This window comes from Rhododendron vialii, chromosome 7a (assembly GCF_030253575.1).
Source record: "Rhododendron vialii isolate Sample 1 chromosome 7a, ASM3025357v1".
NCBI classification, from domain to species: domain Eukaryota; kingdom Viridiplantae; phylum Streptophyta; class Magnoliopsida; order Ericales; family Ericaceae; genus Rhododendron; species Rhododendron vialii.
The window spans coordinates 27,827,407-27,852,870 of NC_080563.1; the positions used below are offsets into that span (position 1 = coordinate 27,827,407).

Here is a 25,464-nt window from a genome sequence, read left to right on the forward strand (position 1 = left end):
TCATTTTCACGCTCGATGAGGGAACGGATTTCCTTGGGGATGTCCCCATCGAAATCTATTCCTTCATCGTCGGGATCCAAACAATTTATTTCAAAATCCGGCAAGTAAGCAAAGGCATCGTTCATTTCATTGACAGGCTCCTCGGAGGGAGGGAATACAGCAGTTGACTCAAAATCGAAGTAAAAGCTACGACGAGAAGGGCCAATAGGCATAAGCTCCGACTCACTACTAGACGAAGAGTCAGTATCAGACTCAGACTCGGACTCGGTGCTAGTGTCATGAGTGCGCGTTACAAATGGAATGAAAGTGCAGTTTTCATAAGCGCCCATGGTGTCCACAATGAGCGTAGAAGGGTCTTCCAGTTCATCTTCTCCTCCCAGCATGAGCACAGCCGCGTCTTCTATCATACCCTCTGGTTCCTCACCTTCGAACAGAGATTGGAGACTACCCAAACCAAAGGCTTCAAGCCAATCCAGTGCTTCGGACAATTCTTCCATCTTAGTTACCTCTTCATCATCCTCCCAAGCGTCATTGGCGAAGATTTCAAACCCAGGGTATTTCACTTTTGTCTCGAGATCAATGAAAGGCTCGGGTTCTCCTTGATACGGTGCTTCCTTTTCCTTTTGCTTCTTTCCGACTGCATGAGCTCGGGCGCGGTTGCGCCACCTTTTCTCTGGATCACTCTTCTTGAACTCGTAACCCAGGCCAAAGCGTTCATTGCTCCCGAGGAAATGAGGGAACTCGGAGACTCCTTGTTCATAGAGCCCCAAGCCCATGCCTGGTAGGTAATTCATTCGCTTCATGATTTCCAATGCCGCGGAACTCACCAAGAATCCATCTTCAGCCCGAGTGGTGCAAACCTTTGAGGTCATGACAGCAAACCCCCCCCACGGCCACGTCTTCTTCTCCGTGCATGATTTCCAGCAGCGAGGAATTATCTTCGGAGTGTGGACGAATACCGGAATCCCCATGGATGATAAGAGTCCCAGAATCCAATCCTAGGATGAGTTTCTGATGTAGCATAGAGGGTACCCCCATAACGTCAGAACGGTGCAGCCATGGCCTCCCCAGAAAAAGGTTGAACGAAGCAGGTATGTCTAGTACATAGAATTCCACGGTGGTCTTGAACTTCCCACTTGCCAGTTCTAGGTTGATTGTTCCCAGGACATCACGCCGCGTGTTATCATAAGCACGGACACCCAGAGTCGATGGCGCAAAGTCCTTGCTTTTGAGGCCCAAGCAGTAAGCGGTGCGGAGAGGGCACACGTTGATGGCCGAACCATTGTCTATGAGTATTGCGGGGACCCACTTTCCCAGGCATTTCATGGTCATGTGGAGAGGCTTATTATGATCGGTTCCTTCAGGCGGGAGGTCTTTCTCGGTGAAGGACAAGGTGTGTTGGGCAAGGTTTGGGGTTATGAGGGCGATGAGGGCTTCTGGGGCTATGTCGGAAGGGACTTCAAGCTTAGAGAGAGAGTTGACAAGCCTTCGGCGATGCACGCGGGAAGCTGCCAACACTCCCCACATGGACATGCGGGCAGGGGTTTCATGAAGTTGCTGGATGATGGGGTCGGCGTTGGTATTTGGGTTTTGGTGGTGAGAGGCATTTGGGTTTGAGCTGACAAATGGATTAAGGTGGGTGGGCGGGTTAGGTTGACGTGGAAGGTTATTGGAGTTTGAGGAGTTATTTTGTGGAGCTGGCGAGATAGGGGTGGAGTTGGTGGGATTCTCGGGGATGCGAGGGTTACTCTGTTGAGGTGGTGCTGCTCGGGACGAGCTTCCTTGCTGGAGGTTGGCGGGTTGGTATACCCTACCGCTTCTGGTAAGATTACTGACTGCCTTGGGGGCGGACTCCCACCAAAGACCCCCCCAAAAATCGGAGAGATCGGTATTGGCCTTGCGTTTTCCCTTGTCGAGCTTTGTCTTCTCAGGGTGTCATTCAAGAGTTCCATCTCCAGGGTATCCCATATGTTCTCTTCTTCCAAAGAGTTCCAGAAGTTGACGTTGTTGCCGTTGTTGACTTGCAGAGAGCCTTCATCCAACATAGCCTTGTTAACGGTTAGCTCTTCACCATCGACCCATACGTTCACCATTTTAGCCCTACCCCAAAGGTCTTCAGGATCTAGCACACAGATATGGGGTTCGTCAGGGATCTCAACAACCGGTTGTGGGAAGAATTCATTAATAATGTACTCCTGCGGACAAAAGACATGATCCAAGGTACGGGCAAGGGCGTCAGAATCCCTGGCGATATTGATTATGGCTGAAGTGGAGAGTCCAGAGAATAAGCGGGGGTTCATCAGATCAGGGCCCTGTCCCTCTTCCTGCTCCCAGAACAAGTACACCAAAGATGTTTCGTCAAGAGGGTCTGAATCGTCTATCCAGAGCCACCCACCGGGTTTTGGGTCCCATTCGTCAAATTCCTCGACTGGTTCAGGATCCAAGAATAGAGCAAACAGGGAATATCCATCAAATGGATCAGCCATCATCTCATCCCAGTCTTGTCTCCACTCACCATGTTCCAATTCTTTGACTTGCTGAGCATTAACTGACACGGGCCACACTCCACTGACAATGGCTCGTTGTTCCACTGCAAGGAAATCACTTGCCAGGTCCTCCCACCTTCTTTGAAAATCCCACTCCACCGTTTCAAGTGCACAGATAGCATCCTCGGCCGGAATCTCGACAATTGGCTTGGGTTCGGTGATAGGGATGATGTGAAGGCTTGGGTTGAAGGGGCGGCTTAGGGAAATGTGGTTTGTGCAGGCGTTTGAATGTTTTGGGAGTGGGTTGGAGACGGTATTGGGCTTTTGGTGAGGTATAGGAAGGGTCTTGTTGTCTATGAGGTCTTGAATGGCGTGGCGAAGGCGGAAGTAGTTGTCGGTTAGGTGGCCAGGATTTTGGTGATAGGCGCAGAAGGCGTTGGGGTTGTGAGAGGCAGAGAGCTTTTGTGGTAGTGGGGTGGGAGCAAGCGGTTTGAGGAGATCACTTTCGACCAACTTTTCAAACACCGCAGAGAGAGGTGCTGAAAATTGGGCGAACACACGGGGTTGGGACCGAGGTTGACTGGTTTGGGTTACAATCTGGTTGACGGGTTCGGCTTGGGCCGTGTTTGAGGAGGTGTTTGGGACTTAGGTGTAGTTGGAGTTTCCGAACAGCGTGCTGCTGTTACCGGAGTAGACCTTCTTGGCTTTAGGAGGAGGTTCAGGTTTGTCGAGGATTCCCAGTTGAACTGCTTCTTCGATGGCCAAGCCTGTGGCGAAGAATGTTTTAAAATCAGAGTAGGCCTAAGCCATCACCATATGCCTTGCAAGGTTGGGCTGAAGATTCCGGACAATCATCCGGATTTGATCTCTATCGGTCGGCCTATCCTTCATCTGTGCTGCCTTAGATCTCCACCTTTTCACAAAGTCTGCGAAGGCTTCCTTGGCTTCCATCTTTGTAGATTCGAGTTCCCGAGTGGTAATCTCCAGTTGGATATTGTAATCATATTGCGCCACGAAAGCCGCACATATGTCTTCCCATGAGCGTTTCTTCCTTTCATCCAACGAAGTGAACCAGTAAAGAGCATGTCCCACCAAGGTCTGGGAGAACATCTAGGCCATGGCGTCCCTTTCTACTCCCCACATAGACAGTGCTCCGATGTACCCAGTCAAATGCGCTTTCGGATCCCCAGTCCCGTCGAATTTAGCAAAGTCGATCGGTCTAAACTTCTCCGGAAGCTTCGCATTGGGAAAAAGGCAAAGCTTGTTGATGTCAAAACCTATCGAGGCAATCTTCTCGTTTCTCGCAACAGACTGTTCTAACTGGGTGATCTTTGCCAAGACCGCTGCCATCTCGGTGTTCTGCGGGGCTTCCACTTCGAGGATTGGATGCTCTGGGTTGGGATTCAGGTTTAGATTAGGGTTTGGGTTTGGAATTGGGATTAGGTTCGGATTTGGATTAGGGTTTGGATTTGGATTAAGGTTTGGACTAGGGTTTGGATTTGGATTTGGATTAGGGTTTGGATTTGGGAGTCGTCGGGCAACCCCGGTTATCATCATCATGAGTTGGGCGATTTGGTTGTCGGTACGTTCGCCCAGACGCTGAATAGCTTGCGTGACTTGCCCCATTTCTCCATTTGGGATTTCCTGGTTCGGTTCCGGGTTTGGATTAGGATTGGGATGCAGATTTGGATTTGGGTTTGGATTGCCTTCGTTAGGATTTGGATTGCCTCCGTTAAGGTTGAGGTTTGGGATTAGATTTGGGTTTGGATTGTCTCCGTTTGGGTTGAGGTTTCCGATTAGCAGGTCCATTTCCACCCTTAAATCCGATTCACTGGCGGGGTCTGCCTGAAGTTGGAGCTGTTCCAATCTCTGTCCCAAGGGTCTGGTCCAGGAGGGTATGATATTCTTCTTCCTTGGCCCAATTGCTCAGAACTGATAGCAAGGCAAAAACCGTGCTCAGATGTGGTCCCTGCTTACATTTTATGAGATTTGTGCATAATTCTTTGGAAAATGTGTGCATCACCATAACCGTCATCGACTTTGATTTTTGAAAAATGATTGAATATCTGTTATGATAGGTTGCCTTGATCCTCGGATTTTTAGGGTGTATCCTCATTTAGGAAGCGTCGTTCCCCAAAAGATGCTAAAATAAGTTAAGTATTCGGCTAGTATTTCATCAAGAAATTGACCATCGGTTTGGAATGACTTGGGGTGAACAACGTGATACGATAACCGAAGTGGCGTAAGCAGCACATTTGCTTTTAGCCTGGGCGGTGTCGGTATCACGATGTTCTGTTTCCATGTCATTCCTCCCTTTGGTTAATTCTCCGACCGAACACTAGTCAAGGACTTAACAAAATCCTAGTTTCCCTTAGGTTTTCGCTTGAGGACTCATACGGTTAACAACACACACAAGGGTGCGTGACTCTTCATCGGGTCTCGGCAACCTCCCAAAGACCGCGTGAGCAAGTCTCGAGAACCGTGGCTGACAGCATGATGACGTGAGATGAAATGCAACACATAGACAGGATATAGCACATAATCCTACCCTGCAGGCTCCTGTCCTAATTTGGAATGTTCTATGGCTTGCTAAACATGTACAAAGGCCGGTTTTGGCTTGAAATGGGTTCCCCGGACTAGAGTCAAAGTATACCTCCCACTATTGAGCGTACACCCAATAATGGTACAAACGGTAGAGATGACTCATCACGGTCGAGGGTTGCTGAGCGTTCCGGGATTCCCCATCACCGGCAAGCCGGGTAGGATTGCCGAAGCACAACAGCGGGGCTGCACAAGATATATACACAAGAAATAGACGATGAAACAAAATCAATTTGAAAATCCCACAAACATTTTTCAAGCTTGGTTCACAAGTATAATTAAACCATTTCCCCAGCGGAGTCGCCACTGTGGGCTACCACAGCCCCGGGTGAGATCGGGGCGGCCCGAAAAATATACCGCTCCATCGAATCGATTTGAAAAATTTGAGGAGTCACCACCCGGATTTATGGTTCGCCACCCGAGAAACCGTTTTTGATTTGAAAATTGATTGATTTGAATTGAAAACCAGAGATCATTCGAGGGTTCGGAAGCCATGTTACGAGGGGGGAAGGATTTTACGGCACCCCCCTCGCCCGACGCGATGTCGATCTCTACTAAACATTTGTGGGATTTTTCAAAGGGATTTTGTTTCATTAAGCATGTAGCAGGTATCCACAGGTATAGCAAATAGAAGGTGTATGCTGGTGCTTGTGTACAAGGAGTGATGAAATGATGATGGACACATGCATGATGGCAAAGCAATGTAAACTGCCACTGGATCAACTCTCGAGCGCTTGGGAGTGTGACTAACCAAATCCTGCAGAGTTTGTTAGTCACAAATAGGATGCCAAATAACAGTGTATGCTGGTTCACGTGTATAGGGGGGTGATTATGTGATGAAAGACAGTAAGATAATAGGAAATGAAACACTGCTCACTGGCTTCACTCTCAAGCGCTCGAGAGCACTCTCGAGCGCTTGGGAGTGTCTGAACCCCACCTGCACATTCTGTTAGTACTGACAAAACATCATGTAAAGACTGCAAAATGAAATACTATTAAGCAGACCACTGGCTCAGCAGAGGACTTGAAAGACTGAGATAGGACCTCAAGTTTTCAAATCATGTATCCTTGCCATTGCACGAACAGATCTACAATTTTAAAAGAGCAAATGTACACATCTATGCATGGAGAAGCTCAAAAAACACAGAAAACTGGGAAAATGGAATGCAATGGCATGCATGCACTCCCGAGCGCTCGGGAATGGCTTCGAGCGCTTGGGAGTGAGCTGCATGCCAGCTTACTCTCAAATAGAAAATGGCACCACTTCATCATCCAAACACCCTTATCTAAGTTTTTAACAAGAAAAGATCTTATTTTTAACTTAGGAAAACTTTGTTTTTACTTGAGGTTTGTAAGAAACATTTCTGTTTTAGGAAAAACGATCTTCTGTGTCTGCATGCCAGAATAAAACCATTTTATTTAAAAGTGCACCTCACCCCCAGCCTACTGCTTACCAAAATGCCATGCATGGGACTGGAAACAGTCCCGAGCGCTCGGGAGCACTCTTGAACGCTCGAGAGTGTTTCCAGTAGGGATTTTGGGAAAACATTATTCGTGGACTCTTTGCTCTTGCTTTTTCACTAAGGTCTCCCAACCATGCACCTAGCATTAAGGACTGGGACAGGCTGAAAGACCCCCCTCAGAAGGGAGAACAGCCTCTTGATTTGAACCAAGGATAGAAATATTTCTACCTTTGCTTGACACTTTGCTCCTTGGATGGTTGTGAAAGGTGTATGTAGAGTGAAAAAGACAAGAGATCAAAAGCTAAGAGTGTTCTGGATTTCTTGCCCTTTTCCTTGATGATTTTGAAAAAAACCTTTGAAGTTGGGAAAGAAGTTTGAGTTTGAAAGCTTTTTCCCTTGAACAAGAGAGAGAAAAGAGGATGGGTTTAGAGAGAGAGAACTTTCGTAGCCCTCTCTTCAGCTGAAAAACTAGGTATATATAGAGAGCATATAGCCCATGGTTTTGAAAATGAAATGATTTTGAAATAAACCCTTTTTTAAAGAAAGAAATCTTCAGCTGATATCTTCTCTGACTGAGGTCGAGTGTTGACTCACCTCAGCCGGCTCAAGGGGAATGCAATGATGGCTTGCATGGATAGTGGGAATCTTTTTCACCCATTGGGCACTGGGAGAGGTCTCGAGTGCTTGGGAGTGGTCTCGAGCGCTTGGGACTTCACTCTCGAGCGCTCGAGAGTGAGCCAGGCCAGCGGTTTTTGGAAAATAGTTTGGAGCGCTTGGGACTGCTTCGAAGCACTTGGGAATGATTTTGACCATTTCCTTTTTAAATCCTTTAAGGAGCAACGTCTCAATTGGTACATGGCTTGTTTTGATCCATATTCATCATCGGGGAGCCTCAGGGCCACAAATTAAGAAAATTCGACAAGTCCAAATTGGGGTGTCTACATAAGCCAAGGCTCCTCTCCCTCTCCTCTCACTTGAAATCTCTCTCTCTCTATATATATCTTTGATTTTTTTCACTTGTCAAGCTTGATTGAAAGCTTGATAGGTTAAGTTATGGGTTGCTTGTACAACTCTTACCTAGTTCTTAGGCATGCAAGGCTAGATTTGGTACTTTGGATTGGATTATGGAAAGATTGGTGGAGGAAAGGAGGATGGTACAAGGTTTTATATTGGCAATTGTACATATAAGGACAATGGAGGATAGATCTTTGCTTGGGGATGTATATAACCCTAGATTGCAATCAAGTCAAAGTTCAATGGAAAGATCAAGGCAAGGTACACACCAAATCTCCCTCTCTCTCCCCCCCCCCCCCACCCCCTCTCTCTCTCCCCCTCCCCCTCTAGTATTAGTACCTTGGAAGTATATATATAAATAAGTACATAAGGTACAATAAAATCTAATAGTTTTCCTATTAAACTTATTCAAATAAACACATGTGTACTTTGTAATATTATAAGTATACATATAAATATATAAGTCCAAGTACACACACACACACACACACACACACATATATATATATATATATATATATATATATATATATAAGTGTGTACCATGCAATCAAGGTAGATTTTCAAATCCAATAAAAAATTATAAGATCAAAATCCTTTATTAAAATAGTCCAAATTGGCACATGTTTATATTATAATATTGTACTAGTGTACCTAGGAAATCTAGGGTATTAAATCTATAAGATACACACACACACACACACACACATATATATGTATGTATGTATATCATCACATGGAAAATCTAAGAAATGATTTATTTAATAAACCTTAGTAGTTGTTGGTAAGACTAACTCTATTATCCAATGGGTAATAATTCCCCTAATAGTTATTGACCAATGGATAAAAGGAGTGAGGTACTATATATACTAGAATAATACCATATGTCCTTTAGGCATGTGTATATATAACTCTATATGGGTATTTTAACAAAATCTAGTAAATACTTTTGGTAGAAAATCTAAATTTTCTATTGTCCAATGGATAAAGATTTCCCTAACATTTATCGTCCAATAGGTAATGGTTAAAAGGTAACTAAATGGATTGGTAGATAGGTTTCTCCAACTAATTGGTTAGAATCAAACTATAATAGCCAATCTATTATAATTTAGCAGTCTCAAATCTAACTATGACGGATTACTAGAAATTAACAAGAAAATTATAAAGCCATCCAAGAGAAATTAAGGAATTTAGAATAAACAACGAAATTTTTATTTACTAAAAATCGGAGTTGTTACAGTATCCATCAGCATATTCCTAACTTTGTAACTTGTTCTCAATCTATTAAAATATAAGGGAATTTTCGGTTGCAGTCCCTGAACTTTGCGCGAATGGTGGTGAGACTCCCTCAACTTTTTTGTTACACACTTATGCCCCTTGTACTATTAACCAATGTGATATTCTTAGTGATTATGTTATACTCACAAAAAGAGAGTTCAGAGCTAGTTGATGCAATTTCCCAATCAAAATGATTCTAAATTTCATAAGTTGCCCTTACAAACCATATAATTTATACTACCTCGGTCCCAAATTATTTGCACGGTCCGCAAAATGAAAATTTAAAAATAATACATATTCCAACCAAAAAATTAAAAGAATTGCATAAATCGATAGAACTAATTGATACCTATTGAATGATGTATTTTTAAGTAAAAAAATGTATTACTTGTAAATTCTCATTTTGCGGACCGTACAAAATATGTAACGACCCTGATTTTCGGTAAATAAAAATTTTGTTAAATATTTAAATTTTATTTTAATTACTTGGATTTCTTTTAAAAAATTCAATTTTTTTTTATAATAATCCGTCGTAATTAGATTTGAGATTTGTAAAATTATATCTTTTTGTCCTGGACAATTTTTAGTCCTTTTCTAAAGACAAGTATGCTTGTAGAAGCACTTGTATATTTTCTTAGCAAGTTAAATAAAATCTTAAAATTATATTTCTTGGCTAGAAATCCTACATGGCAAGTAGGATTAGCTTCCAACCGATTAGTTAGGAAAACCTAACTACCATTTCACTTAGTTACTTTCCCCTAACCTTAGGTGAACCTTATGAACCTTTTTAACCCTACTCGAACCTCTTAGACCTAGGGAGGTAATCATTATACCTCATGATTAGTCATTTCAACCTTACTTATCTTCATTATTTCTCTACCCATTGGATAATAATTGTTAGAAAAATTTTTATCCCTTGGATAATGGACATTATAATTTGCCAATGAATATGTGATTTGACAAGACAAATCATGGACTTTAGGAAGCCATCATTTTGCTTCCAAAAGAAGCAAACTTGGTCTTGTCATGCATGCAACCCTAAGACTAATAGCCCTAAACCTAATAATTACCCTCCAAGACTTACTTTTCTAGATTTTCTCTAGGCATATATATACATACCTATATACATAGTAGAAGAGAGAGAGAGAGAGAGAGAGAGAGAGAGAGGGAAGGAGAGAGAGTGAGTGTGTGCATGTGTTTGGTCACTCCCACAAGCTATCTCATAGCCAACTTCACACTCAAGCCTAATGATTACATGACAACCCATTTCTAGTCTACTTTAAACACAATCCTAGCCTTTTATTTTGTTCTTTCTTGCAAGCACCCTTTCTAGGACAAGACAAGGCCATGCCTATCATAATTGCCCTTTTACCCATTCGACAATAATTGCTAGGGAAAATTTTATTCCTTGGGTAATAGAAGTTAGTCTTGCCAATGAAAGCCAAGAATTTTGCTATAAATAGCACCCCCCCCCCCCCCATTCAACTCACACCTTCCATCCTCTAAATTCTCTCTCAAGAAATTCTAGTGTTCTTACTTTGCTCTTCTTGATCTTAAGTTGTTCTTGAAGTTCTTCCTAAGTTCTTCAAGAAACTCATCCTAAACCACCCTTTCGATCCAAAAAGTTTAGTAGTATAGTCAAGATCTAGTTTCGAGAAAAACCTTTCTCTTTCGAAACTACCGAAAGCTTACCGTAGGAAGTCACTCCGTTCGATAGCTGACTTATTTTTCCGTAGTCGCCCTACCGCCAAGAAGAACGGTAGATTCTCCCGTACTTACTATCTCTAAATATAGAAATGTGTATATTGTTTATATGTGAAAATGCATGAGAACTTGAAAGGTGTTTATTAAGTTTTTAAAAGGAAGGGGAGTATGTTGAATATATGAACTTTATTTTTCGGAAAAACATGTTGTTTTGAACTTCCCTAAAAGAAAGAAAGAACGGATTTCGAAAGCGTGAACTTGATTGGAAGTATTCATATTTTGATCTTAATGATGGTTATGAGCATGTATATGTAATTACTTGGATTGTTTATCTTGAGTTGTGATAAGGCATAAGTGGTCTCCACTCCAAAGGCGTCCGTATATGTGACGTAATGCTTTATGTGATAAATTTGAACTTGACAGATCATATAGAGTTGGATGATCTTGCTAGTTTAGTTTCAAGATTACAATGAATGATTTATGATTACGTATGTGAAAAAGTCCTACCGCGGAGTCTTTGCATGAAAACGAGACACGAAAATCGAGAAAGTAGAAACATGAAACCTAGGGTGTGTTAATGGCAAGATATGTTTTGAAACCGCAAAGTGGCTGGACTTGGTAGCCCATTATGTGTAAGAAAACCCGCAATGTGGCCAGACTTGGTAGCCATTGTGTGGATTTGCGGAAACCGCAACGTGGCCAGATTTGATAGCCCATTGTGTGAATGAAAACTCTCAATGTGACTAGACTTGGTAGCCCATTGCGTGGATTGTGAAAACCACAATGTGGCCGGACTTGGTAGCCCATTGTGAAGATTGCCAATGGGGCCGGACGTGGTAGTCTCATTGGTAATGTGACTTGGTCATCCGCGAAGAGGAGCCAATGCAAATTTTGTGTGCCAATGGAAACTCGGCGCAGTGGAACCATTGTGAGGATACTAGGGAGACCGGCGCGGCGGAACTGAGGTTGGGTGTGTAAAATGACGATTTTGAAAATGTTGATTTGGTTAATGAAAGGTGAAATCAGTGACACGGTCTACGAAATGACGTGTAGGAGAAACTCAGAAATCATGGACACCAACGATAGTGAATAGTGAATGTGGATGTATCATTGTTAACTGTTTTGTTAGATACGCAAGTACTATGTGGAAATTGTCAAACTATGATCTTCTGCTCGTAAGTTAAGGGTTAGTGGGTATGGATTATTCTATTGAGCTCCTGTAGCTCATGGTGTTAACTTTTGGTGACCCTGACATATTATACTGGGGGTGACGCTGGTATAATGTGTCAGACTTTGTAGATGAACAAGGTGAGCTGTACACTTTGGAGGTTTTCGGAGCCGAGGAGTTGGCTAGGATGGAGGAGCAGGCGGAGCAGTAGATAGGAACCCTAGTTCCCCCTCCTTTTGTTGAATAAAAGTACTCTTGTGAGAGTTATGATGTAATAAAGAGCCAGACTCTATTTACGTTTTCAATAAAAATTGTCTATTTAACGTTCCCAAATCAAGGGCGTTACAAAATAATTTGGGACGGAAGAAATATATATATACCATCATTGGCCTTAGAAAAGAACAAGGATGGTCTCTTCGTCCAACTTTCTCTCTCTCCCATTCCAGCCATTACTTAAATGGCTTCTTCTCAAACCTCTAGAATCCTAGCAACAGGGATGATGTTCCTACTTTGTTGCCTCTAGCAAAATAGCCGTCGCGAGGACGTCCATGAAAGCAAATGTCAGAACAACTATTCTATTCAAACTTTGACTTGATTTATGTCAATACTGCAAACTGTGCATTATTCAAACTTCGACTTGATTTATGTCAATATTGCTTATTGTGCTTTTACACAATATCTGTTCCGGTTTCTACTTTCAGGGATGTCCTCATAAGGGCTATTTTGCCAGACTTGAAAGATGTGTCTATCTAATAATTGCAATATTCTCAGCCTTGGTCTAAAGTCCGTCCTGTTGTGATAGAAATGAACAGGAATAAATAAGTTTTCCGATCCCGTTATTGTTCCAAAGACTCTTCTTGCTTTATTTATTCTGCAAATCACATAAACAAATGTATGATAGAAAGATTTCAACCACCCAAATAAATAACTGTTACAAATATTGAAGAAACTAGTGGATTTGACTACGAAGCCACGTAAAATAAATCAAATTTGCAGGATCATGGAAAATTCTTTTCCGGCTTTATTCATATTTTTTTCTAAATTAAAAATTATTTGAAAACCAATTTTGCATTTGATATATTTATTAAACGATTACACCGTGGATGATGTTTAATTGCTTTGTGTCCTCGTAGCCAACTAGAGCTAGCCATTAGAGTGCACCTTTTTTTAGGAGCGGTTTTCGCACTCTTTTTTTTATAACCGCACTCCTTTGTTTATCTTTTAGCTATGTAAAAATAGGATTGGGAAACACTATAGTGCTTTGTGTGTAGTTTGTCATTAAATGTGCCAAAACGGGAGATCATTAAAGTGCAGTTTTGTAACTTCACATGAATAAAGACAATATATATATATATATAGTGCGAATATTAAAAAAGGGAATGCAAAAATCACTCCTCTTTTTTATTCAGCTATTGACCTCACTCTTCTTTAAAGGTTCCATTGATGCATATGATGAAGAACAGTACGACTGAATTACTTCTTCTTTTTTGTCTTCGACTGAATTACTTGGATCAGCCAGAAAGACTTGGTCATGGGTAATGGTGTGTAACGACTCACGCGGACTGATCTAACAACAGTGCAAAATGTAAAAAAAAAAAAACATTGTTGGAAATACTTGCACACACAAGTGCTCTCTCTCTTCTCCGGTCACTCTCTTGTCTCTCCTCTCCTGTCAAGGTTGTGAAATGGTTGAGTCTCTCTCCTTTGGAAGTTGAGATTTTCCACTCTCCCCTTCATTTTTGGACTCAGGATCCAGATCTGGGGTTCTAAATTTGGTTTTTCTTGGAATCAGCGTACCGGCGACGAAGACAGCGTCTGCAGCGGCTTTTGCCTCCAGTCTGCGGCGGGACAAGTTCTAGTTGGAGCGGTGGGTCATCTAGGAGGGCTTGCTCCGTGTTCATACCTGGCCTCTCAACTTCGGCCTCTCCAACCCCTCCTCAGTAGTGTGTTCGACGGGTCCGACTCTAGCATCATGGTTCCATGCGGGTTTTTTCCTGGTTTTTCTTTCGGTTTTTTTTTGTTTTTTTGTTTTTTTTCTTGTATTTCCAGACTAGTAGTGTCCGTTTTATTGTACTGTTTTATTATATAATATCTAAATTTTCTAGTTGGTCAAAAAAGTGCACACCAACGTGAACTTGTGTGTACAAGTGTTTGTGGTTCTAGCATTTTTGGCTCATTTACTAACTCTTAGCTTAATCATATGACTCAAAAAGATAATATCGAGTTATAAACTAACTGCTCACGATTTGTTATATGCAAATTACATTTCCTATCACTTTTCCGATGTGGGATGTGAAATTGTCCCCCACTTTAAGATCGCAACGTTCTCCTTGCGCCAAGTACCCTCTTAAGCATGTCAAGCTTGTTATCATATGGGACCCGCCCAAGCACGACAAGCACTTTAAGTTTCTCACTTGTCGAGCCCACCTGAGCATGTCTTCTCTTGGCGCTTGTACCACACTTTCAGTTGATGTAAGCTAATACATCTAACGACCAACGTCAGTTAACCTATTAATCCTTACCCCTTGATTGGACGTGGGTAAAGGTGGGCAGATGACTTATGCGCCCGAATTAGAGTGGCGGGGCCAGCTTTTACCATGGTTTGGATGGTTCAAATCTCCCCCTCGTAAACTCAACCATTTTATCCGGCCGAAGGAGGAGGGGGCAACTGGATAATTTTTGGATAGCTTTTGAGCAATCCATAATTTATCCGAGCTAATTTGGCTAGCTTTTTGACAATTTCACCCCTCCTCATCCTCCCTCACCCAACCCCCAATACCCTACAATTAAGTATATGTTCTTTATTTGGAATACTATGGAGCATAAACTTGATTATGAAAGTCATATAGACAATTTAATTACGATCTTTTAGAATAAAATTATCAGAAAAATAAAATTTTCACACTGGTTCAAATTAATTGAAAATTGAAGTACTTAATTTTTTGAGACTATTTATAGTATTAAAAAAAAGGGGCTGATTCTACTCATACAATTTTTAACACAAAATATAACACTCAATCTCAATCATTGAAATCAACGGCTAAGATGAAATTGTACACCATTTCCTCTATCTCACTTACACCTAATCTCTTCCACCCTCTTTCCCTCACACAGACCTCGATCTCCAACTCCACCGACAACAACCTCTCCCCACTCCGGCACCTCCTCCATGTCCGGCCGATCCCAACTCCGGCTTGCCACATCTCCGGAGACCCCTAATTCCGGCAAAACTCCATCTTCTCTCGACCCCCTCTAGCACTCCCCATGGTCCCCACCAAAATGACATCCCACCTGCCACCACCGCCATCGATTTTGTGTTTAATCGGTTTTGGGTCTTGGACCTGTTCTTACCGTCGAAAATTTGACAGATATGAACCTTTTCTCTCACTATGAAACAAAAGTCGATTTCGATTTTAATCGATGTATGTTTTGATTTTGTAATAAAACGACAACAAAAGTCCACATTACTCTATTGTTAAATAACAGCCATCTGATCAACGTATCTTGGACAAATTCCTGCAACGTAATCGGTCGAGGAGATTCGACCACGATTTCCAGAAAATCCAAGACCACGCAATCCAATTGTCGCTGCTTTTCCCTTTTTACCCGTTTCATTTTGTTTTTGTGGTGGCCTCGGTTACCATCTTCGGTAACCTGGCAGGGAGGTTGGAACCGAAGCCTCATAAGACTCCATCCAGTATCATGGTGAAAACTAAATGATCCCGAGATACTCTTCGGTTTTCCTCTCGGTCATAAGCCTTCTATACCGGCTTCGGTAACAATCAGCAGTATGCTATATATTTGTTTGGATGTTTCCAAAGCCGCTCAATAGAAGTGGTTACATCGGGAGGGGACCACGAGGGTTAAGTGACAAATGTAATCATTAGGATCAGATTTGGTCTTGTGCTCCGTAACCGTTTCGCTCCATTCATCATATATGACGTCACCCGAGGCGGTTACCCAAGCGTACCCTCCACGTGTTAGCTTGGAGGCCAAGTAAATCTAGGTCTATAAATACGAAGGGATACTCATCTTGAGAGGTATGCTATTCTTCCATAACCCTAGATCTACATTCCCCTCTGAGATCTAACTTAATCGTCGGAGGGTCACTGGGCTACCCTAGCCCTAGTGCCTTGTTAAAGGTCCAGCAACAAGAGGACGAAGTAGTAGAGGGAGATCTCTAGGCTATACCGTGGTCAAGGTCCCGTCAAATCAAACCCCTACAATTGGCGACTCTGCTGGGGACCTAGCCTCCCTTCAGTGTTCATCCCCCTCTCTCCAGAAAACTCTGTACATCGGTCCTACTTCAGATATGGTGGAGGTCAAAGAAACGCATCGCAGCGACACCACCCTAGGGTTCGGCCCCCTCAAGGACCATAACTTGGCTTTCAGTAGAGCCAACGCTGTGGGAAAAGCTTATATGTCCATCGGAGTGGGAACCGGGACCTCTATGCCAGATGGCGGACCGTCCTCTGAACTCCACACCTACATCCGCCACCTGGAAAGGAAAATCAACAACCTAACAATGGTCGTAAAACGGGACAAGCACGTTCGAGCCGAGCTGGCGGAGATCAAACATCTCCTGCAGATCTCCCCATCTCATTCCTCCGGAAGCTGTGGAGGAAGAAGAAATCATCATAGCCCTTCCCGCAACCGCGAAGGAGGCCACCTGGTGGAGCACCGGTCCCGGCCCTCAGTCAAAGACTGCCTGGAGCTACCAGGAGCAGAGGATGGTCAAATCGAAGGGGGAACGAGGCATAGGGAACGTTCTCGCTCCCCTAAACAACCACGTCGGAAACCATCCGCCTCCGAGAGACTCAGATTAGGAAGCGTCTCAGCCTCTTCCACTCCTTCAGTTCGGATCGGTAAGGGGCAGCGTGAATCCACCCCAAGCATTACAAGGGCCGCTAAGGAAGACGACGACCTCTTAGAGCTCTAGACAAAGGGGTACCGTGAGTGTTTGAAAAATGTTCGAACCAGTAGCCCCATCATCTCACACCCTAACGAAACCCATAACAGAAGCCCAGCCACAGAGCGCCTCGAGCCTTCCCCTCGGGATAGCCGCCGAACAGACCACCACGAGCGCTCCCCCTGTAAGCCGACAAGCATCGTGACGAAGAGAAAGGAGTATGAAAGGCTGGATCAGCTTGCCCCGAAGAAGCGTACATCGACCGAGCGTCTAGACGGCTCCGACCGTTTGATCCGACCTCATCGCGACGCCAGACTCAAAAGACTCATGACCTCTCCCTTCACAAGAGAAGCTGACTCAGTCACCCCCCAGAGGGATTTACCCAACCCAAATTTGCCAAGTACGATGGCAAGACCGAGGCATACACTCACTTGGTACAGTACAAGCTTGTCATGTCCCTTTTTCTCTAGAACGAACCTTCGGACGATGCCTTCTTATGTAAGGTCTTCCCCGCCAGCCTTGGCAACTTGGGTCTCACATGGTTTAACAAGCTCTTTGCCCGGTCGATCTCCTCGTTCGACTCCCTATGCGATGCCTTCATGGCTCGGTTTGTCATGAGCAACAAACACGAGATGGAAATCGATTCCCTCTTCACTCTCCGAAAGCAAAACGACGAAACACTCTGCCAGTACGCCGGTCGCTACTGAGAGTTGTTCAACGAAATAGAAGTGTAACGCCCCGAATTTTGGGTACGTTAAAAAGACATTTTATTCATAAAATCAAATGGAGTCTAGCTCTTATTACATCAAATTTCTCATAAGAGTACTTTAAAACAAACAAGGAGGGAACTAGGGTTCCTAACTACTGCTCCGCTTCCTCCTCCATTCCAGCCAGCTCCTCAGCTCCAAAAGCCTCCAAAGTGTACTGTTCATCTTGATAATCTACAAGGTCTAACACATTATACCAGCGTCGCCACCGATATAATATGTCAGGGTCACCAAAAGGTAACACCGTGAGCTACAGCTCAGCAAGACAATCCCATACCCTCTAACCCATAACTTACAAACTACAGGCTAAACAATCATCGATTTCCACATGGTACGTATATACACAGTTAACAATGACACATCCACATTCGTTAATCATCTATCGTTGGTGTCCAAGATTTCCGGGTTTCTCCTACGCGACTCATCATAGACTATGTCAACATTTTCATTTCCAAAACAATCTTTCAAAAACCACTTTGTTTAACACACCCAACCTTTCAAAAATCATTTGCATTGGCTCCGTACCCGGAGAACCAAGCTACACACCCAACCTCAAAATCATTTGCATTGGCTCCGTACCGCGGATAACCAAGCCACACACCCAACCTTGGTTCCGCCGCGCCGGGTTCCCAAGTATCCTCACAATGGTTTCGCCGCGCTGGGTTCCCATTGGCACACAAAAACATTTGCATTGGCTCCGTACCACGGATAACCAAGCTATACCTCACCATGGTTCCGCCGCTCCGGGTTTCCATGGGAACGCACATATTTCAAAACCCTCGGTTCCGCCGCTCCGGGTTCCCGAGTATTCCCACAATGATTCCGCCGCTCCGGGTTCTCATTGGGGTTTTCGAAATCTAAAAACCTCGGTTCCGCCGTTCCGAGTTCCCGAGTATCCACAATGATTCCGCCGCTCCGGGTTCTCATTGGGTTTTTTTTTCAACACACACCACACAATGGGCTACCACGTCCGGCCACATTGCGGTTTTTGAAAATTCAAAACCTTTTCAAAACACGTCTTTTACACACGCACACACACAACTCGCATAATGCCACCCGAAATCGGTCATTATGTTGTTTCAAAATATTTCCTTCCTCGAAAAATATTTCCTTTCATTACTCACACCCTAGGTGTCATATTTCTACTTTCTCGATTCTCGTGTCTCGTTACATGCAAAGACTCCGCGGTAAGCATGAAACATACTAACAAGATCATCCAATTCTATACTACTTTATCATGCTAAATCATCACTTATAGCATAATGTCACATGTACGGACGCCTTTGGAGTGTATCACTTATGCTTTATTCAAAGCACAACGCCACATGTACGGACGTCTTTGGAGTGAAATCACTTATGCTTTATCACACCACAAGTAATACAAGCAATTCATATATGCATACTCATAATCATCTTAAAGATCAAAATACAAATGCTTCTAAACAAACGATAAGTAAGTAAATAGGAATAACCTACTTTATACTTGGGGTGAACGATAAGGATAACTACACATACGTAGAGTTAGGGGACAAGGAATCCTACATTATATTTGGGGTGGACGATAAGGAGAAACCTTACTTCTTGGCGGTAGGGCGGCTACGGAAGGTTAGTCGGCGGTCAGACGGAGTAACTTCCTACGGTAGTCTCCGGTAGCTTCGAAAGAGAAAGGTTTCTCTCTAAACTTCTACTTGACTAACACTACTCTACTTTATGGATCGAAGGGTGGTCGGGTGGCGGTTTAGTGGCGGCTTAGGTTGAGTTTCTTGAAGAACTCAAGAACTATTCAAGAACATGAAGAACAAAAGAAAGAACAAAGAAATAACATAATTTTTCTAGAGAGAGAAGTTGCTAGGTGAAGGTGTGAGTTGAAATGGCATGGGAATGGTTCTATTTATAGGCAAAACTTTGGGCTCTCCCTCTCTCTCTATGGCCGGCCCTCTCTCTCTATAGTACTACATATATATATATATATATATATATATATATGTAAGGGATCCCGCATTTTTTTAAAATGCGGGACTCCCCTTCCCGATTGAATTTCGATGACCCGAGCCGCTCAAAGTGATCAGAACGTGATTTTAAGGGTCCCCGCGAGAAATCAGCAAAAAAAATGACCGGAAAGGGCTTCATCCGAGCAGTTTGCATTGAACGGTTCAAAAAAAATTGCTCGGATGAAGCCCTTCCCGGTCATTTTTTTCGCTGATTTCTCGCGGAGACCCTTAAAATCACGTTCTGCACACATTGAACGGTTCGGATTTTCAAAATTTGATCGGAAAATGAAAGTCCCGCATTTTAACAAAGTGAGGGATCCCTCACTTGATAATTTGTGTGTGTGTATATATATATATATATATATATATATATATATATATATATAAACAAGAAAGAATAAATACAAAGTACCAAGTACAAGATTTTCCAAATCAAAATCCTATTAAAGAAATCCAATAAGGCACATGTCTCTTTAAATAAAATAAACTCGTGTACTAATGTACTCTAGGAAGATCAACTCCCCAATAAATTAATCCAATTGGGTACAAAACCCCAATATAAAATAATAAAAGAGTACTTAGGAGAATATTAGGCCTTAAAGGCTATTAAGGCTACTAAGTACTTTTAATAATAAAATATTATGTACTTTCATCACATGGGGATAAAATAAAAGAATAATTTAAATAACCCATGTACTTGGTTGAAAGAATAACTCTTTTACCCAATGGACAATAATTCCCCTAACTTTTAGTATCTAATGGACAAAGGTTAAAATGAAACTTTTATTTAAAATAATTAAAGTTGTCCTTTAAAGCATGTGACAAAAGCCCTATATTTAAATATAGGTGTGGTACCAAGTACCCCAATTAAATAAAAAGGCTAGGATTCTCCCCATTAGTTTATAATAGAGTACAAGTACTAGGAAATCTAGGGTTTAGATATATCCCAATAGTTTAATGCATAAAAGTACATGGGAATCCAAATATTGATTATAAAAATAGATCTTTGTACCATGTTGGAAGATTAGGGCTATTACTCAATGGATAATAATTTCCCTAGCGGGTAAAGACCAATGGATAAAAGAAGTACAAGTACTTTTATACTTAAATAAGATTTTGAAAAGACTACATATACTTTTAGTCAAATATTAAAATGAAAAGCTTATTGTCCAATGGACAAAAATTACCCTAACCATATGAACCAATGGGTAAAGGCAAAAGGTTCAAAAGTTTCAAAAGGTCCAAAAGGTTCATCTAGTAACTAGGTAAGTTGGTTGTTCGGTTCCTCCAACTAGTCGGTTAGAAACTAATTGAATTGGTCAAGTAGGGTTTCTAGTCGAGACCAAAATCTAACTACGACGAAAATTAACAAGAAATCATATAGCCACTCAAGAGAAAATAAGTAATTCAAATAAAATTCAAATATTTAACGAAATTTTTACTGACCAAAATTGAGGGGCATTACAAGAAGGCTGTGACGGTTTCATCTCGGCCCGAGGATTTAAGCTTGGTCTTATTTCTCAGGACGAACAAGTCTACAACCACCTCGCCCGCCACAAGCCCAACTCCAAGAAAGACCTCATGACTCGCATCGAAGGATGGTGTCAGCTTATTGAATCAAAGGCCGAGAGGGGCATCTGGAAGTCCACGAGCTCAAAGACGGAGACAGCTTCAGCGGCCGCTTCGGCTCCCACACTTGTTTCAACTCCTAAGAAGCGGGTCAATAACATCAAGCTGTCGCCAAGGAAAGGACCAAAGCCTAGCAACTTCAACGCCGAGAAAACAGTCTTTACCTCTCCAATCTCCTGGATCATCAACCAGGTGAAAGATCAGCCTTTCTTCTCCTTCTCGAACCAAAAGCTTGGCACCGAGAACGGGAAAATCAAAAACCCTATCGTTCGGTGCAGTTACCACAATGAGCAAGGTCACTTTACCACCGCTTGCAAGCCCTTCAAGGCCTACTTGGAGTTGCTAGTCGCGGAAGGCCATCTCGATAACTTCATTGACCACGAAAAGACAAGGGCCCGAGCACAGTGCACCGAAAACCATGCCGAAGAAGAGGTTCAAACGATCCATGTTATCCACGAACCTCTCAACTCTGAGGCCGCTTGTATCATCTGTGCTGAACTGAACGATGCCACTTTTTCCAAGCACGTCATGTTGCTCGGTCCCGAGTCAAAGCGCCCCAGGACCGACGCCGGCTCCAAGTGGACCATCACCTTTACCGAGAAAGACCTCGACCGCATCCAGCTCTCGCACTACAACGCCTTCGTAGTCACACTGCTCATCAGAACCTATAACGTGCGACGCGTCCTCATTGACCAGGGCAGCTCGGCCAAGGTCATGTACTACTCTTTGTTTAAAAACCTGAAGCTCTCGGATACCGACCTCCATCTTTCTGAAGTTCCCCTCATCGGGTTCAGCGGAACCACGGTATGGCCCCTCAGTAAGATCACTCTCCCCATCCACGCCGGTTCAGTGGTCCTTGACATAGAGTTTGTGGTGGTTGACGTTCCTAGCCCTTACAACGCAATCGTCGGGCGCACCTGGCTCCATAAGTTGAAGGCCATCGCCTCCTATTATCACTAGGTGGTCCGTTTCATCAGTGCCAATGGACGCCAAGAGGAAAAGTACAAAGATCAAACTGCAGCCAAAAGATGTTATGTCAACGCAGTCCGAAGTAGTAAGTAGACTTCCCGGGTCAACCTTATTGAAGTCCTCGAGGCCCCAGTTCTGGAAGATGTCGGCAGATCGGCCGACGAAAAAGCAGTAGAAGACCTTGTCACTTTCCCAATCACCGAAGATGGCTCCCGTTTCTTCCTCATCGGTTCCTCACTTAGTGATACCAATCGAAACGAGACGTTTGATTTCCTCAAAAAGTACATAGAAGTATTCGCATGGACCCCATATGAAATGCCCGAGGTCGATCCCCCGTTTATCTACCACGGGCTCAACATTGACCGAGCCAAGCGCCCCGTTGTGCAAAAAGCAAGGCGATCCTCCTTGATCCATTCAAAAGATGTCATAGACGAAGTCAACTGGCTCCTAAACACGAAGGCAATCCGAGAAGTGCAATACCCTAGATGGTTAGCCAACACCGTAGTGGTCAAAAAGTAGAATGGCAAATGGTGGGTCTGTGTTGATTATTCCAATCTCAACAATGCCTGCCCGAAAGATTTCTTCCCCCTTCCACGGATTGACCAGTTTGTCGACACCACAACCGGCCATACCCGACTCAGTTTTATGGATGTGTACCGGGGTTACCATCAGATTGCCATGACCAAAAGAGACATTGAAAATACGGCCTTCATCACCCCTCACGAAATCTTTGGATATCTCGTTATGCCTTTTGGCCTGAAAAATGCCGGAGCCACCTTTCAGCGAATGATAACCAAGATGTTTGAGCGCCTACTTGGTGACACCATGATGGCTTACATTGACGACATGGTAATCAAAAGCATGGTTGCCAATGAGCACTTAACCCACCTCGCCAAAGTCTTCAAAATTCTCAAAAAGCACAAGCTCCGCCTCAATGCCGAGAAATGCGCCTTCGGTGTGAGCTCTTGTAAATTTCTTGGCCACCTCGTCTCCCGACGCGGTATCGAAGCCGACCCCGCTCAACTTCTTACCAATGAGAAACTCTCGGCCCCCCACAACAAGAGAGACATTTAAGGTCTAACAGGCATGGCCGCTGCCCTGAATCAATTCATCAATCGCTCCTCCGACAAATGCCAGCCATTTGTCGCCCTCCTGAAGGGCAACCAACGGAGTTTCAATTGGACAGAAGACTGTGATTGAGCCCTCCAGTAGTTGAAGACTTACCTTTCCACGACCCCACTCCTCGTCACTCCTCGAGATTAGGAGGACTTGTTCATGTACATAGTCATCTCTCCGCACGCCATAAGTTCGGTGCTCGTCTGACAAGAAGGACGGGAGCACCAACCCATCTACTACTCTAGTAAGACAATAACCCCTATCGAGATGCGTTATCTACCATTGGAAAAACTTGTCCTCACCCTCGTCTCAGCCTCTAGGAAGCTTGCTCCCTACTTCCAGTCGCACCGCATCATCGTCCTCACCGAATACCCTCTCGAATCTCTCCTTTGGAAAGCGGACCTTTCTAACCGAATCTCTCAGTGGGCTGTCGAGCTCGCGAACTATGAAATCCATTTCCAGCCTCGGACATCAATCAAAGCTCAAGCCCTCGCCGACTTCATCGCCGAACTCACTCCAACCAACCCTCCCGCTTCGGATCCAGCTCCAAGCACCGAAGTCATACTCCAAGCAAGCCCAAGCACAGCATGGAAGCTTTTTCACAGAGATGTGTGGAAGATGTACATCGATGGCACCTCAAACAGTCGAGGCACAGGAGTCGAAGTCGTCCCCCTCACCCCTTCCGGTGTTTTACACGAAAGCTCCCTCTCTATCAACTTCCCAGCCTCTAACAACGAGGCTGAATACGAGGTACTGATCTCAGGACTCAAGATGGCCGAAGCCCTGGGTATCGAAGAACTTATGGTTTACAACGATTCCCAATTAGTAGTCAACCAGCTCTCTGAGGAATACAAAGCTCGGGATGATCGAATGCGTACCTACCTTAGCTCTGCCGTCCGACTCATCAAGAATTTCAAAGTTATCCGAGTCGAACATATCTCTAGGGAACAGAATATCCATGCCGACGCCCTTGCAGGGCTCGTTTCGGCTTGCTCCTCCTCGGGACACTGTTCTATTTCCTTCAATTCCATTGACAAGCCCAGTTTCGAGCTAGAAGTATTGAACCAAGAGGTACTTAACATAGAGCTCGGCCTGAGCTGGATGGACGAAATCATTGGTTACCTGCGAGATGACATCCTTCCTCCCGACAAGAAGGACGCTCAGCGACTCCGCAATAAAGCCGATCTCTTTTGGCTCAATCCGAACGGTAAGCTCTACCGAAGGTCCTTCACCGGCCCGTATCTACTGGTTGCGCACCCCCACCAAGTACAAGGCATCATCGAAGAGCTTCGCACCGGGGATAACGGTTGCCACTCCGGTGGACGGTCCCTCGCTCACCGAGCCATTTCCCAGGGCTATTGGTGGCCAACAATGAAGAAGGATTCTGAAGAATTCGTCAGGCGTTGTAGGAAATGCCAGATGTCCACCCCTATCATCCACCAGCCAGCTCAAGACCTTAGCCTTCTCACCAGCCCTTGGCCTTTCTCTCAATGGGGCATGGATATCGTCGGTAAGCTCCCCGTTGCTATGGGAGGATTCAAGTTCCTCTTAACCGCCACCGACTATTTCTCAAAATGGGTCAAAACCGAACCCTTGGTAACTATTGAAGAAACAGACGTCATTCGTTTCGTTTGGCAAAATATCATTTCGCGCTTCGGTGTCCCCTTCACCATCATCACGGACAACAAACGACATTTTATTGGCCAGAAATACCGATCCCTATTAGACGAGTACTGCATCAAATGAGACACATCCACTCCGGCTTACCCCCAAGGTAACGGGCAAGCCGAGGCTGCAAACAAGGCAATTTCATCCGGACTTAAGCGCTGACTCGAGTCACGCCGAGGCAAGTGGGCCGAGGAGCTACCTAGGGTACTCTGGGGCTACCGTACTACACTTCGGTGATCCACCGGTCGCACTCCCTTCTCCTTAGCATTTGGAATGGAGGCGATCATCCCCCTCCAAGTCGGGCTCCCAATAATGCGTACTGAAAATTTCGACGAGTTAGTGAACAACGACAGCATCGCCTCGGATCTCGACTTGGCCGAGGTGGAACGTGAAAACACAAGGATCAAGTTCACGTCGTACCAATAGGAAGTTGCAAAGGGCTACAACCGAAGTGTCCGTCTTAGGTCGATCAAACCTGACGACCTTGTCTGGAAAAAGGTGGTGGAGAAATCCAAGAAAAGAAAGCTAATGCCCAACTGGGAGGGCCCCTACCGAGTTCTTAAGCACATTGGCTCAGCAAATTACAAGTTTGAGAAGCTAGACGGTTCTCCTATTGCTAAAACCTGGAAGGCAAACAACCTGAAGAAGTTCTATAGCTAGCAGCTTTTCAGTTCCAAAGATCCTTCGCTCTTCTTTCCATC

General features: G+C 44.0%; 2 protein-coding genes across 2 annotated transcripts; both read left to right on the forward strand.

The window, feature by feature from the left end:
• The first annotated feature begins 20,962 nt into the window (after positions 1–20,962).
• LOC131332855 (uncharacterized) lies at positions 20,963–21,970 on the forward strand. Its single transcript, XM_058367163.1, has one exon. It carries the CDS (start codon positions 20,963–20,965, stop codon positions 21,968–21,970), a length of 1,008 nt encoding a protein of 335 aa, XP_058223146.1.
• Positions 21,971–23,362: 1,392 nt separating this feature from the next.
• On the forward strand, positions 23,363–24,841 carry LOC131332856 (uncharacterized). Its single transcript, XM_058367164.1, has one exon. The coding sequence runs from the start codon at positions 23,363–23,365 to the stop codon at positions 24,839–24,841; it is 1,479 nt and encodes a 492-aa protein (XP_058223147.1).
• The last annotated feature ends 623 nt before the right edge of the window (positions 24,842–25,464 follow it).

Coding starts and splice junctions, on each gene's coding strand:
- LOC131332856 (XM_058367164.1), top strand. CDS start 23,363: ATGCGTTATCTACCATTGGAAAAACTTGTCCTCACCCTCGTCTCAGCC.
- LOC131332855 (XM_058367163.1), top strand. CDS start 20,963: ATGACTCGCATCGAAGGATGGTGTCAGCTTATTGAATCAAAGGCCGAG.